Source organism: Bufo bufo, chromosome 4 (assembly GCF_905171765.1).
Source record: "Bufo bufo chromosome 4, aBufBuf1.1, whole genome shotgun sequence".
NCBI classification, from domain to species: domain Eukaryota; kingdom Metazoa; phylum Chordata; class Amphibia; order Anura; family Bufonidae; genus Bufo; species Bufo bufo.
In genome coordinates this window covers 120,389,832-120,405,967 of record NC_053392.1, presented here as the reverse complement: position 1 = coordinate 120,405,967, position 16,136 = coordinate 120,389,832, and the positions used below count along the sequence as shown (strand labels likewise).

The window sequence follows — 16,136 nt, the reverse complement described above, 5'->3', positions numbered from 1 at the left end:
AGTCATGGCTGCCGGTGAAGAACACCATCTCCTCACTTCCAATACTCCCAGCATCCACAACATGGGTTACCACCCAGCGCAAAACCCTGAACAGCAAGGGACGTCCTGCCTGAAGTGTTCAAGTTCCATCACGCAAAACTAAATTAATTGTTCAGGTTGTTTTGGTCATCTGGCTACCTGATAAGTGTATTATTATTATTATTATTATTATTTTTTTTTTATTTTAATTTGTGAAATAAAATTTTATTTTATGGAAATAATTGCTTATTATTTTATTACAAGCTTTTTTAATTTGAACGTTTCTAATGCCATTAAGTAATTACTGTCTTACAAAATAATTGTATTCTTACAATGCATTAGCATTCTCCTGTATATGGCACAGGCTGTGGTTAGGGCAACAGTCGGGCGCCCCAACAGCATGATTACTTAATTTACAGTCCTTTTTAGGTCTCCAGGACTGACTGCAGAGGGCTCAGCCAGCCTCCAATCAGTTCACTGGGACCCAATCCAAGGGAGAATTCTCCTTTGATAATGGGCTGCAATCAAAGTTTGAACAGTTGGGATTGGAGCTACTTCTGATCCTGGCTGTAGAGTTAAAGGCTAGTCTAAGAAGCTGGAGCTGTTAGTTACAGTTGGTTTGTAGAAAAGCAGTGCTCACAGAAGAGACGACAAAAGACTGCCGGTGGTCCTTAGAAACGCAAAAAAAAGTGCTTGATGGAATCCTAACTGCTGTCAAGTGGAAATGTCATCATCGTACGTAGGGCCATATCAGTTTAGACAAGTGATTCTTTCATCAGTCTCTTAATTGTACATTATCAGAGCTGCAGCATTACTGCGCTGCAAAAAGTACAGCAAAAACATGTATTTATTTAAAATTAGATCCGGTCTCAAGGGAGTAATTGCAGTTTTTGCAGGCTTTTTTTCTTTTATTTTTTGGCGTCAATAATGGTACTTTTTATCACAGCATTAGGGCCCATTGTGAATGTATCCAAAGTCATTGTTCATCTGCACAGCAGAGACGTCCGGGCCAGGTTCATCTATGTTGCTGTTGGTTGTTGTTTTTTTTTGTTTTGCTTTTTTTGTTTAAATGTGGTTTTTGCCTTCAATATGTAATTGAAACCTGGGAACCAATGTTAGATGTTGTGCAGAAACCATGCTGTGTCACCATTGCAATGCAGAGGCTTGAAGTGTGCTGCACAATGTGCATGCAGGTTATACCCCCCCATTGGCAATCTGCGTGGTCATGACCTAGATCTGTTCACATGAATGCATTGTCCTTCTCCCCATAATGTCTCTTTTTAATGTGACTCGTGAGCTTTCGGCGTTCTCCGCCTAACGTGTAATTGTTCCGTCTGACAGGGAAAAGTCCACCTGGAGCTGAAGCTAAATGAGCTGATTACTGACAATGGATCCGTGCAGCAGCTTATGGTACAGTAAGTATATCCGGGAGGATATTGAACATGTGCAATGCACGGTGGTCAGTATGACAATCTCAGAAAAGCCACCAGGACACTTCCTTTTTTCCGTAACTCGCACAGAGAGGAAGCGTAGGCGGCTGCACGGAGGCTTTGAATAAATACAAATGACTGTTAACCTCTTCTGCCAGTCTGCCAGGCCTACAGATGATGCCATGAATTCACCGGCTTTATAAACCCTATGCAAGCTGTCTCATAGATTACCACCGCCCTACTGTTTTTTTTCAATAAACCCCCTGACAGATTCCTCAATAATTTGTTAGTCATGGATGCTAAAAAGCCTCCTGAGGGGCAATCAGGGGCTTTCTGCATACGCTCCTACCCCCTCTCAACAGAGCTAAAAAGGGGTATATGGCACCGTTTTGGTAGCCCGGACTAGAAACCTGCCCTCATTATAAAGGTCATTAATATTGCTTGCTGCTACCCTGATTCGCACCTCTTGGGGCAGTTCAGGGGGGCAGTTATGCTATGGTTTTATAAGCTTACAACAAATGCCCTTTTCAGATGTCTTTTCACACTGGCATTTAGATCCTCCTTCAGTAGTTCCATCGATTATTACATGATGGCGCAGTCGATGGGTCAATTCATATCAGTTCACATCTGTATGTAAGAAAGCCATGACACCAGTGTGAACAGAGCCTTAAAGGGCTATTCCATTTTCATGAAATTGCTCAGGACAGGTCATCAGATTCAGATCGGTGGGGGTCTGATCAGCTGTTTGAAAGGGCCGTGTGTCTAGTGTGAGTGCTGCGTCCTGTTTGACCTGCACGCCATCAACAGTGCATTGTAGTGGTGCAGGGTACTAACTCCGCCGCCATTCACTTCTATGGGAGACACAGCTGTAATTACACCGCACTGGCGCCACAGTGTAGACTGCATGCAGATAGACATTGAAGAGGATGCAGCACTGACTTGAGAGCCACGACCTCAGATTGAGAGGGGTGCCAAGAGTCGGACTTCTACCGATCTGAAATTGATGACCTATCCTGAGGCAATTTTATAAAATCGGAATACCCCTTTAAAGGGATTATTCCGCAACACAGTGTTAGGCCTCATTCACACATACGTGAAAACCTGTCCTGCTGAGTGCACGAGCGCAAGGCGTCATTAAGGCGTCATTGGTTGCTATGACGCCGTGCGCTTTGCGCCGCTGTACAGTAATACACTCGTATGATCTAGCAACCAATGACGCCGTGCACTCAGCAGGACGGGTTTTTACGGACTGCGGTCCGTGAAAATCCCTGTATGTGTGAATGAGGCCTTACATTATATATTAATGTAAGTATTTCATTTGGAATTAGAATCACATTGGGACTGAGCTGTAATCTGTAGTCAGGCTTAAAACCTTTTTAAATGCACTGGGATTTATACTGGTTTGTTTGTTTTTGTGGTTTTATCTTAATAAATATATATATATATATATATAATGTTATTATTTTTTTCTAGAAAAACTGAAATGCGTTTAATTTCCCTACTGAATATCTATGTAAAGACTGGACAAAATTGAATCTATGTAGGGAACCTGCCAGGAGATTTCTGCCGCCCTGTCTCAGAACAGGATGTGATGAGAAGCTGAGCTCTGTGATAGGTTTCTTTGATGTGGGGAAGGATTTTTGAGTAAAAAGCAGTGTATCTCCTAACAAGAGTCCTAGGAGAGACTGTGGGAGTCCTGATTACCCTGCTCACACATTGTGATTGACAGCTGGCAGTTACTGTGTGTGGGCTAGGTTATCAGGACTCGGAGTCCAGGATTAGTTCTGTGTTTTAATCAGAAATTCTGCTCCCCATTTTATAAATCTGTATGTCACAGGGGTGAGCTTCTGTCCCTCTGTGATGTCCTGCTCAGACAGGGCAGCGGACATTGTTGGGGAGGTTCAGTATTGTTGCTCTATCTCAGGATAGATCATCAGTATCTGATCGGTGGAGGTCCAACCCTCGGCACCCCCAGTGATCAGCTGCTTGAAAGGCGGGAGGTATGTGACATCACGTTCAGTGGTCACATGCCGTATTTGCAGCTCAGTCCCATTTAAGTGAATAGACTTGGTATGCAAAACCAAGCACAGCCATTATACCCTGAGCTTGGTATGCTGTGTATGCTGTGAGGGGGCTGCAGCGCTCACCGGAGTACTGCGGCCTCTACGAACAGATGATTGGCGGGGGTGGCAGGAGTCGGATCTCAACCAATCGTGAAGCTGGGCCATCAGTATTGAACCCCCAGAAAACCCCATAGTGGTTGATTTCACTCCTCGCTAAATAAGATGAGCATACTTTTTTCTTTTCTTGTAGTATTGTAGAATGTGAGGGGCTACCTCTAGTGAATGGGCAGAGCTGCGATCCATATGCTTCTGTGTCTCTTGTTGGACCAGCTAGGTAAGTACTTTTCTATGTATGAGTTAGAATTGTTCAGTATGTATACTATTAGGGCGGTGATGGCTGAAACAGTGTTGAGAAGTCACAGAATGTGATAATTTGGGGACTTTTACATGGCATGGAACTGTGACTTCTTTCACCCCTTGTATTTTACCGTGTGCTGCGTGTCTATAGGCAGTGCTGAATGGCCATGTGTAAATAGACATGTGTGCAGCTGTATTCCTGGGTCTGAATCCAGACAAAGGCCAATGGCGTACTTTCCATAGAGGCAGACCAATCGGCTGGTATGGGACCCAGGGTAATGGGGGGCTGACATGAACTGCTTCTCTTGTCATCTTGACGTAGCTTCACCACATTTTCCTTCAGCTGCCACTAGGGGGAGCACAGTGCAAAGAGTTTTAAAGCTTCCATTGAAATGAATGGTGCCTGCATTCTTATGCACTTAGCTCCCCCTAGTGGTGGCTTCGGGCAGCCAATTTTATATTATACTTTGTGAATAGAAGCAGATTTGTCAGTATATTTATTCCATTTGTCTGGTGCAAATACATTAAGAAATTCTAAACACCTTATGTAAATTCCACAAAACCGAGTGGGATGTGGGGGCCCTATACTAAGTTTTGTTATGGGGCCCTATGAGATCAGTATACACCCCTGCTAAGGTCAATATCTGCTTGAAGTTTGCATGTTCTCCCCATGTTTGTGTGGGTTTTCAACACCATCATGGGCCTGGGAAATAAGACTGAGTAATGAAATACCAAATGCTTCTCTTAGCTTGTTCATGGAGTTTCTTTAGTTTGCGTCGTGACGTGCTTTTACTCTTCCTCTTTTGTTTCAGAATTGACCAGAAGAAAACCAAAGTGAAGAAGAAAACGAGTAATCCACAATTTAATGAGAAATTCTACTTTGAGGTGAATGAAGACTTTTTCTCTTTATCTTCACTGCATTGTGTAAAAGAAGTCATTTTTCTTTTTAGTATTTGACCTTCTGCTAATAATCTGTGTCCTTCATGAGTCTTTTCTGTGGCATATTTGCATGATACTGTATATAAGCATGATTCACAAAATGTATGGAGTAGGATCAAAGCTTACAAACTCAGCCGCTTCCTCTTCCTTTCTCATCTTTCCTGGTTTATGCTATGGAGGGAGGTCAGTTTTGTGTTCCTCAGACACTGGAATAGTGGACGCCCTTTATAGACTATTCACAGTTCTAACAAAGCAATTTTTTTTTGGTAGGTGACGAGGTCAAGCAGCTACACTAAGAAGTCCCAGTTTCAAGTAGAGGAAGAAGATATTGAGAAACTTGAAGTAAGGTTTGTAATCCACATTTTCTGTACTCTTACACCAAATCTGTATCGACGTCCTGTTTCAGGATCAGAAAGCTGCGTTGTTTTAGAATAGATCCCTCTACTTGTAAGCGTCTTGTTTTATTACTAACTTTTTGCAGGAACGGCCAACTGTCCACTCACAAAACTTTTGACATCATTATGACATGTCCTACGTTTGGATCATGGGATCTAGGCGCCCCTACTGATGACACAAACTGGATTGTAGACATTTATGATCTCCAGCTAAGGAGGAGAGCTGATCACGCGTGACGTTTCAGTCTGGAAGACAGTTATTAAACACTGATTGCCATGGGAAGAGAGGAAGATATGAAGACAACTACAGTTGGTATGGAGCACTGGAAGAAAGGAATGCAAGTTACCATCTTGCTATCTTCACACAGCAATCAGTGCTTGACTAAGGTCCTCCAGATACGAACATGTATGTGTAGATCATAGTTCAAGACTGTATTGTGCTGAGTTCTGTATAAGGAGTGGGATCCTGCTCCTGCACCGGCATCTACAGATCAGAATGCCACAGACTGTTTCCTGTTAGTTGATCACAGCCGGCACTTTGCTGAGCACTTCTGCTTATTCGTGGGGTCTCAGCATCCAGAGAACCACTGATTTAAAATTTCTGAGTTCACTGATTTCAAAAGAGTTGTGAAAGGACTGTTTGAACCTAAAGTCAAGGCTTTTTTTCCTTCACGAAGAGTAAAATGTATTATTTGTTAACAAAGTGGTACAATATGATATTTATCATTGCTTGAGGCGTTGTGACATTGGAATATGGAGTCTAGCAGCAGAAAACACATGTACTATAGGTCACCAGCTGTAGGGGGATCCTCATGGGTGCAGAACATAGGATAATGTTCCAAACAAAACCTCATTGGGATTTCCCAAACTGCAAATTTATCCCGTTGCTCTCAGTTACGGAAATGAACTGTACAAGCCCTAGAGTTTTATTAGCCGGGATGACCATGTTCCAGAGATCCCTCACTGTCCTCTTCTCGGTCACAGTTGAAGCCTGCGGTAGACATAAAATTCAAAGGTCAGCCTGGATTTCTGCCGTGGATTTCACCTGAAATAGATTGGATTTTTCTGATGTGTATTTTGGCCATGGGAACACTGCTATCTGGATGCTTCCAATTAATCCAACCAACCCCTATAATGACCCTCCCAATACCTGGGCTCCTCATATACAATATACTTACTTACGAGCCTCCCTATCATCCCTGGTGACGCTGGGGAGGCTTGTCCCCGTCATGGCCTGCTATTGGCTGCTCCCCGCCCCCCGATGTTTTGATCCGAGCGACGGGAAGATGCAGTGGCGGCTGTGCAGGGATCTGGAGTGACATGGGTGTCGGGAAGCTGGTAAGTATATTGTATACGAGGGGCCCGGGCATTGGGGGGCTCGTTATAGGGGTTGGATAACCCCTTTAATGTCTTCTGATGATAATGTTTGGATGTCTCGTCACATTATTTGTACTGATTTCCTCTTCTAAATGCTGGATTCTTACCTCAGTGTTTTTGTCCCCGTCACAGTCAAGTCTTGGGATGGTAAGCAGCATGTGTCTGCGGTTTTATTGCGTGTTTCTGCCTTAATTAGTTTTATATTTTTCACACTAGGGATACTTACCCTGGAAACTAAATCGTAGGAAAAGGAAACTGTATGGCTTAAAGGAGTTGTCCCGTCTCGGACATTGGTGACATATCGCTAGGTAAGATAGGTGCAGGTAGCACCTGTGGAACTCGTTCCTATCTCCAGAATGGGCCACACCCAACATGAAGGAGAGAAGACCGTGCAAGTGTGGCCACCCTCCATTCACTCCTGTGGGAATCCCCCAATAGCCGAAAGCCAGCTTGGCTATTTCTGGAAGTCCCATAGCGATGCATAGCAAGGTGACCGTGCATGCACCGTGCTCTTTCCATTCGCTTCTGTGGGACATCCAAAAATTGCTGAGCGCGCTTGATCAGCTATTTTCAAAACTCTGATAGAATTTGAATGGAAAACATCTGCGGGGGAGCACCTCCTTCACTTTGGGGGGGCCTGTTCTGGAGAAAGGATTGAGTCGCAGAGGTTGGAACTGCATCTATTTGACTTTGGTGGCATATCCTAGGGATATGCCACCAATGTATGTGATGAGAATAACTCTTTAAAAGTCATGTCCTAGAAGTTTTTTTTATTCTTTTTCTTTTTATTTGTTTTTAAAGAAATATAAGAAAAACGGATTGTTTTAAAAACATTTTGAATCTATTCCACCGAATACATAGTTAGGTGTGTTCAACTGTATGCCTGTTCAGCTGCCTATGCCGGGTGTGGACACCACTGACAGAGACCTAGGCAGTGGCTGGGGGCAGGAGGTGATATATACCACTGTTTTTGCTTTTAATCAATGGAATGATGTGAAAATCAACCTTGATTGTCGCAGGTGACTCTCCTGCAAGTGCAGGGAGGGGAGAGTCAGCAGGCTGCAGGGCTTCAGGCTCCATGTATGAGCCGTTACAGAGGCCCCTTGGTGGTAACATCCTCCCAGGTAATCACTACAATCGTCACTGACAGCAGGGGGGAGGGGATGTGGAGCGGCTCATACACTGAGCCTGAAGCCCGTGGGCCGCCCCCGAGCATTTAAAGCTCATTTTTACAGTACCCCATTGATTAAAAGCATTGACAGAGGTTTGTATGACCCCCCCCCCCCCAACTTATGTCTGTCAGCAGTTTTGCATCAACAGAACTGCTGACAGACTCTGTGTGTATTTTTTGCATACAGTTGCATTGAAGAGTGCACTAAACTATGCTTTTCAATACCCAAATATCGGGAGACTTTTTTAGCCTGTAGGTCAACAGTACGCATGTAAATTGAGCCTAAGCCCAGGGCCTGTTTGTTCCCTTCTGCGGTTTTACATTTAACTGTTTAGTAGCGGTAATGCATGTGTTTTGTGTGTATAACGTTGTCATTCTGTGTTTTATTGTTCTCCTGCCAAGCAGAGCTTCCGATGCGTATCCTCACACTAGATCATCTTTTCCAGATTCTCAGTTCCTGCTCGTTGGGATATTTGACTAGCCGGCAGTACATGATAAGGCTGTTTTGACTGAATATTATTGCCAGTCAGTTTTCAGAGCAGAAACTGCTTTGTAACCTGATCACAGGCTCCACTTCTTCTATTGAGCAACTGCTTTTCGGAGGGATGCGTGGGCGCATGTCACACGCAGCCTTTGTTTCACATGCTAATTTCCACCAAACAAGACCTTCACACTCGGTTGCTTTGCTTCATTAGCAGTACCTTGCAAGAGCTTGATTTCCTGTGTGCATTACTCATCAGTGTTTTCTCTATACTGCGCTTTTATTTCACTGGAAGTCAGCATGCTCTCTACTTACAGAGAGCTAGGCTGTGTACCAACAGATACATATGATTTATAGGGAGAATTAAAGGGATATTCCGGTCTCATAAAGTGATGGCATAGCGCTAGGATGAGACATGAGATCGTGGTGGTCTGACCTCTAGGACCCCCACGGATCCTAAGAATGAAGGGGCCGCAGCACTGACTCAGACCTGCAGGATTGTCCAAATAAACGAGGGTGTTGTCATGTTAACTGAAACATACATTTTATTTAAAGGGGTTGTCCAACGAAAAATATTCTACATTTTTCAAACCAGCACCTGGATCTGAATACTTTTGTAAATGCATGTAATAAAAAATGTAGTATAGCCAGTGAGTTATTTAATAAAATGTATATGTATAGCGCCACCTGCTGTTTGCTCTTTTTCTAATTTCTCTGTCCTGCTTGCTGAGATGGAAACGCATGCTTAGTTCCATCCTTCAACTGACACAGCTGCCGTAGAAAGGACATGCCCCCTTAAGCAGCCAGCCCGAAGAAAATAACAAATGAGGAGATCTCTGGATCCATGTGAGGTACAGGGCTGGTTCCTGCTTTGTTAGAAAGAGATTGTCATGTACTAGATGATATTGTAATTTAGTTTCCTACATTAAAGGGGTTATCCAACCCCTAAAATGCCCCCCCCCCCCCATATGACTGAGCCCCTCACACACATTGTACTTGCCTCGTTCCCCGTCACCCGCTTTTGACGCCCACACGGCCGCCGTGCGAATGAAAATGTCCGGTGACGGGGGGAGCAGCCAATAGCAGGCCGCGAATGGGAACGAGCCTCCGTATCCTCCCAACAATGCTAGGGAGGCTCGTCCCCGTCATGGCCTGCTATTGGCTGCACCCCCCATCATCCGGGCAACGGGGAGATGTAGCGGCGGCTGTGGGAACGTCAGAAGCTACGCGGCTGCCGGGAAGTGAGGGGGTTTGGGCATTTTAAGGATGGGATGACCCGTTTATTAGGAGTTATAATTAATAAAAAGTTTGGCACTCTTCAGAGCCAGGTAGTTGTCTGCATTCAGTGGGATGAACTATTGTATTGTTCTGTGGGATCGGATCGGGGGGCCTATAGAGGGCTCCTATAATGCCTTGTGAACTGGCTGGAAAAGCATATGGAGCTAAAATCTATGCCGGTTAATCGATGGAGCACTCGCCCTGAAAAGGGCGACCCCTAGATCCTGTGCTATGATGCCCTGCACGTTAAAGCCTTTCCTAATTTTAGGTGGGTGTCTGAAGTCAGTGAGCTACGTCCAAGAACCTCCGTAAAGCCTCCTTTCAGGATACAATCTGGATATGCCCTCGCTAAAAAGCAATGTGTTAGATCATTAGCTGAATGCAGATGCTCTTTGAGTATTCCCTCCTTGAGGTTATAGGGATGGCCACTATCTCGTTTAAGGAGACTATTTGTCACAGTGCTTTTGCAGAAGACTTCTGTCTCCATTATTCCATCTCGGCCTCTCTTAAAGGGCATCTGTCAGCAGATTTGTACCTATGAAAAAGACTGTTTGGCAGCTGAAGGCATCTGTGTTGGTCCCATATTCAGATGTGCCCGTATTGCTAAGAAAAATTATGTTTTAATATATGCAAATGAGCTTCTAGGGGCAACGAGGGAATTGTCATTACATATAGAAGCTCTGCTCTCTCTGCAACTGCTGCCCCCCCCTGCACTTTGACAGGACCATGCGTGATGACATTTTCACTGCCTGGCCCTCTCAATCAAAGTGCAGAGGGCACGACTTTTGCAGAGAAAGCAGAGCCTCTAGGTGTAATGACAACGCCCCCATTGCTCCTAGAGGCCCATTTGCACATATTAAAACATCATTTTTCTCAGCAATGCGGGCACATCTGAACATGGGACCAACACAGATGTCTTCAGCTGCCAAGTGCACATGTAACAGGTCAACCAGTGTCATAGGTACAAATCTACCTACGGATGCCCTTTAATGAGTACATCTAATAACACCAGTTGGTGTGCATCAGACTCGCTTCTGAATTTTAGCCCTAGATTAATTTCAGCTACGAACTGTCATCCTGCGAGCCAAACCACAACACGAAAATGTCATCTATGTACCCGAGCCACATGGTGATGTGATACTGCCAGTGGCTCATGGTGTCAGAGAAGATATCCGCTGCCACCCGCCCAGGATTGTTTCCCCGGTGCAGCAATGCATCTCCTTCATTCTTGGCATCGGTGGGCGTCCCAGAGGTTTGGACCCCAACCAGTCATAAAGGGGTGACATATCTAAAGATGGTAATAACCTTCCTAGATGATGACTGTTTTCTTATAATTAAATAATGATGCTTTTTATGTATTGCTTTCTGTTGTGTGGTGAACATTAGGTGACCTGCTGGTCCATAACCACTGCAGAAGAGCATTAAAATTAAACATATGAATGACAGCCATCTCCGCCCCCCCGTGTGTGTACCATGGGGCTATGCCAGCACTCCATCTGCATGTGGGTGACATATGTAGATCACCACATTCTTTTGGATATCTGGATGTATCAAACATGAACCACAAGCTGTGTTGCTAATACTTTCAGGCTGCTCCATCCTAAACAGCAGGGCAAAATTCTATTTTTTTTAGGGAGATTGTGAGACTCCCGAATTAATATTTGCAATAGGAAATTCCTGTTTTTACTAGGAATTCCATTTAAAGTGAATGATCACCCTCGAATACTAATTTATTCTATGTTTTAAATATCTAAGTAGGTTTAAAATGCTAATTTAATGTGCTATTTTTTTTAAAGTATTATCTTGATGGCATCCAGAGCTTTTTTTCATACAGTACTCCAAACGTCCTGCAGAGAGACAGATTTAAATATTCTCGCTACCTGCAGCCACCACTAGAGGGGAGCGTAAGAGCTGTCTCCATACTGTTATACATTGAACTTAATAATAAGTCTGTATGCAGTAAGCTCCTGAGCTACCCCCTAGTGGTGTCCGCAGGCAAGCCTGTGCCCCACATGGATCCAGAGCTCTCCGCATTCATTGCTCCAGTTGTTTTGCTAGATTTAGGGCTTGTTCACACGAACGTGCCGTGTTTTGCGGACCGCAAAACACAGATGCCGCCCGTGTGCCTTTCTCAATTTGCCTAACGGGCGGCCCTTTATAGAAATGCCTATTCTTGTCCGCAAAACGGACGGCCACGGAATGGAGCAACGGATGCGGACAGCACAGAGTGCTATCCGCATCTTTTGCGGCCCCATTGAAGTGAATGGGTTCGCGCTCGAGCCGCAAAAAATGCGGCTCGGATGCGGAACCAAACCACGGTCGTGTGAATGAGCCCTTATTTTAAGCTGTCGGCTCAGGGGGCATGTTCTTTCTGCTGCAGCTAGTGGCAGGTGAAGGATGGAAATAAGCATGTGCTTCCATCTTAGTGAGCAGAACAGAGAAATTAGAAAAAGGGCAGGCGGTGCTATACAGAGAGATTTCATTAAATATAGCTATAATAAATGTTTTAAGTACAAAAGTATTCAGCTCCAGGTTTTGGTTTGAAAACGGTAATATTTTTTGTGGGACAACCCCTTTAAGCACTTAAATCAGAACAGAATTTTGGACCTTTAAAGCCAAATAATATTTAAAGGTGGAAATTTACTTTAAAGAAGTTGTATACTTTATCAATTAAAGGAGCACATGTAGATGACATACTTTTGTGATCTACCGGTTCAAGTTTTTACCCCAAGTGCTCATCTTAAAGGATATGGACACCATCGGGGAAATTTTTTTATCATTGCATTTTAGGCAAAAAACATTTTTTTCATTTGGTCTTTACTAAAAATATTCATCCATATTTGAGATATGAGGGTTAATAAGCCTAATAAGCTATCTCTCTGAAAACTCTTTTTGACCCCTTAGGCCTCTTTCACACGGGCGTTGCGGGAAAATGTGCGGGTGCGTTGCGGGAACACAACGCACCCGCACATTTTTTCGGGCTTGGGATCGGTGTTCTGTAAATAGTATTATTTTCCCTTATAACATGGTTATAAGGGGAAATAATAGCATTCTGAATACAGAATGCATAGTAAAACAGCGCTGGAGGGGTTAAAAAAAAATAAAAAAATCATTTAACTCACCTTAATCCACTTGCTCGCGTAGCCAGCATCTCCGTCTGTCTCTTTTACTGTATAGGACCTGTGGTGAGCATTAACTATAGTTCAAGGACCTGGGATGACCTCACTCTGGTCATCACATGGTACGTCACATGATCTTTTACCATGGTGAATCACCATGGTAAAAGATCATGTGACGTACCATGTGATGACCGGAGTGACGTCATCCCAGGTCCTTGAACTATAGTTAATGCTCACCACAGGTCCTATACAGTAAAAGAGACAGACGGAGATGCCAGGCCGCGATCAAGTGGACTAAGGTGAGTTAAATGATTTTTTTTTTTTTTTTTAACCCCTCCAGCGCTGTTTTACTATGCATTCTGTATTCAGAATGCTATTATTTTCCCTTATAACCATGTTATAAGGGAAAATAATAATGATCGGGTCTCCATCCCGATCGTCTCCTAGCAACCGTGAGTGAAAATCGCACTGCATCCGCACTTGCTTGCGGATGCTTGCGATTTTCACGCAACCCCATTCATTTCTATGGGGCCTGCGTTACGTGAAAAACACACAAAGAGGAGCATACTGCGATTTTAACGCGACGCAAAAGTGATGCGTGAAAATCACCGCTCGTGTGCACAGCCCCATAGAAATGAATGGGTCGGTATTCAGTGCGGGTGCAATGCGTTCACCTCCCGCATCGCATCCGCGCGGAATACTCGCTCGTGTGAAAGGGGCCTTACAATCTGCCTTTCACACTTTTTACTCTACAGAAACTGCCCTTACTAAAGTGTCTAACGATCTCCTGACAGCAAAGAGAAATGATGATTATTCTCTACTGATTCTTCTGGATCTCTCTGCAGCGTTTGATACCGTAAACCACAAACTCCTCCTCACCATGCTCCACTCAATTGGCCTTAAAGGGACACTGACAGGGCCAAAAAGCATATTAAGGTATATATATGACCGTACAGGTCTTATAAAGTGTATAAGAATCATGTAAGTATCCCCCCTGTCCACCTTATAACTACAGTAATGTGAAGTTTTATAACCTGCTGGAATCGGGTTCAATCTGCCCAAGGGGCGGTGCTTCACCTCCACTTCTGCCCAGCCAGCCTCGCCACAACTGCCGTTTGAAGCGCCGCCCAGCTCATCAATATTCACTTCGCTGGGCGGCTACTAGTGTCCCCGGCTATCTTCAGCGCATGCGCCCGGCACCCTCACTGGCCGGGATCGCATCGCGCCTGCGCACAGTCTCATTCTCAGAGGCAGCCTCTGAGAATGGGACTGTGCGCAGGCGCGATGCGATCCCGGCCAGTGAGGGTGCCGGGCGCATGCGCTGAAGATAGCCGGGGACACTAGTAGCCGCCCAGCGAAGTGAATATTGATGAGCTGGGCGGCGCTTCAAACGGCAGTTGTGGCGAGGCTGGCTGGGCAGAAGTGGAGGTGAAGCACCGCCCCTTGGGCAAATTGAACCCGATTCCAGCAGGTTATAAAACTTCACATTACTGTAGTTATAAGGTGGACAGGGGGGATACTTACATGATTCTTATACACTTTTATAAGACCTGTACGGTCATATATATACCTTAATATGCTTTTTGGCCCTGTCAGTGTCCCTTTAAGGACACTGCTCTCTCTTGGTTTTCTTCCTATCTCTTTGGCCGCTCCTTTAGTGTATTATTCGCCGGCTCTTCTTCTTCTCCTCTTCCTATTGATGTTGGCGTTCCTCAGGGCTCAGTACTAGGTCCTCTACTCTTCTCCCTCTATACAGCCCCTATCGGACAGACTATCGGTAGATTTGGCTTTCGGTACCTATGCTGACGACACCCAACTATACACTTCATCCCCTGACATCACCCCTGTTTTACTCCAAAACACCAGTAATTGTCTGGCAGCTGTCTCTAACATCATGTCCTCTCTGTATCTAAAACTGAACCTCTCAAAAACGAAACTTCTTGTCTTTCCCCAATCTACTAACCCACCTAAACTTGATATTTCAATTCCGGTCTGCAGCACTATCATAACTCCTGTGTAACATGCCCGCTGTCTTGGGGCCACATTTGACTCTGATCTTTCCTTCGTTCTCTATATTCAATCACTTACACGCTCTTGTCGTCTGCACCTCAAGAATATCGCCAGAATCCGCCCTTTTCTTACGGTGGAAACGGCAAAAACTCTTGTTGTTGCCTTGATTTATTCTCGTCTTGACTACTGCAACGCATTACTAATCGGTCTCCCTCTCACTAAACTCTCCCCCTTCAGTCTGTCCTAAATGCTGCAGCCAGGCTCATCTATCTATCCACCCGTTAGACTGATGCCACTAGCCTGTGCCAGTCACTTCACTGGTTGCCCATCCACCACAGAACACAGTTCAAACTTGTCACCCACAAAGCTCTCCACAGTGCTGCACCTCCATACATCTCCTCCCTCATCTCCATCTACCACCCTACTCGTTCTCTCCGTTCTGTTAGCGAACTAAGATTATTATCCTCCATAATTCGTACCTCTCACTCCCGTCCTCAAGACTTTTCTCGAGCTGCGCCTACTCTCTGGAATACTCTGCCCGGAATATCAGGTCAATCCACAACTTCGCCACCTTCAAACGTGCCTTAAAAACACATCTTTTCAGGCAGGCTTATCAAGCTTCCTAAACTGACTGTTCCCCGACTAAACCTTTCCCCCACCAACTCCTCTGGCCTAAACTCGATCCTCTAACAGTCCCAAACCGGAAGCAGATCAGCCGGCACCACTCCTGTCAGTTCAATAATGGCTCGAATCCTACTTATCACAATCAACTGCCTTATGTGTCACCCCAATTCCTCATAGATTGTAAGCTCTTGCGAGCAGGGCCCTGACTCCTAGTGTTTCAGTTGTATATTAGCCAGTTACTTTTGTTTTGTACATGAACCCTATGAATTTGTAAAGCGCTACGGAATATGGTGGCACTATATAAATAAATATTATTATTTATTATTAATAAGAAAAAATCTATCTGTTTGTATCACTTCTTTGCTCATGTGAAGCCTTATTTTGATCTCCTGACTTTATCATTTAAAGGAAATGTGTCACCAAAAATGTTTTCGGACCAGTTAAAACCAGATAGTAACACATCTCCTTTTTTTCTAATCTGTTTTTATTTTCTGATTGCAAATTTATTTCTACTTCCTGAACATGATTATGGAGGCGGCCATCTTGCCTGAGCTGTTTTAACAGCATTTAGAAAGCATTAAGAAAATTGCTTTACGGCAGCCCCATGGGCCATAGACACAATAGTCAAGAGGTGACCTCATTGACTTCTATGGGAGACTTTTCTAGGCAGCTCTGTGGCCTGTGCAGAGGTCATTGTACAAGGGAAGAGATGAGATGTGACAATCACCTGTGAATGGTGCATCCTGTCTTATCTGCCATTCTAATCCTGCCTGTAATGATATCACCTCTGTGTATAGATAAGCAGATAACTGCATTAAAGTGGTCTGTAGAGACCTAGAAGTGCTGCCTATTAGGCTTAGTGGCCAGTGCAAAA

At 44.5% G+C, this 16,136-nt stretch overlaps 1 protein-coding gene across 2 annotated transcripts in view; it reads left to right on the top strand.

The window, feature by feature from the left end:
- RASA2 (RAS p21 protein activator 2) overlaps window positions 1-16,136 on the top strand; it is a 147,867-nt gene that overhangs the window by 70,793 nt on the left and 60,938 nt on the right. For both annotated transcript variants that reach the window (XM_040427780.1, XM_040427781.1), the window contains 4 exons: window positions 1,360-1,433; window positions 3,762-3,845; window positions 4,681-4,753; window positions 5,078-5,154. In XM_040427780.1, coding sequence (XP_040283714.1) covers window positions 1,360-1,433; window positions 3,762-3,845; window positions 4,681-4,753; window positions 5,078-5,154 — 308 coding nt within the window. The remainder of the gene's footprint in view (window positions 1-1,359; window positions 1,434-3,761; window positions 3,846-4,680; window positions 4,754-5,077; window positions 5,155-16,136) is intronic.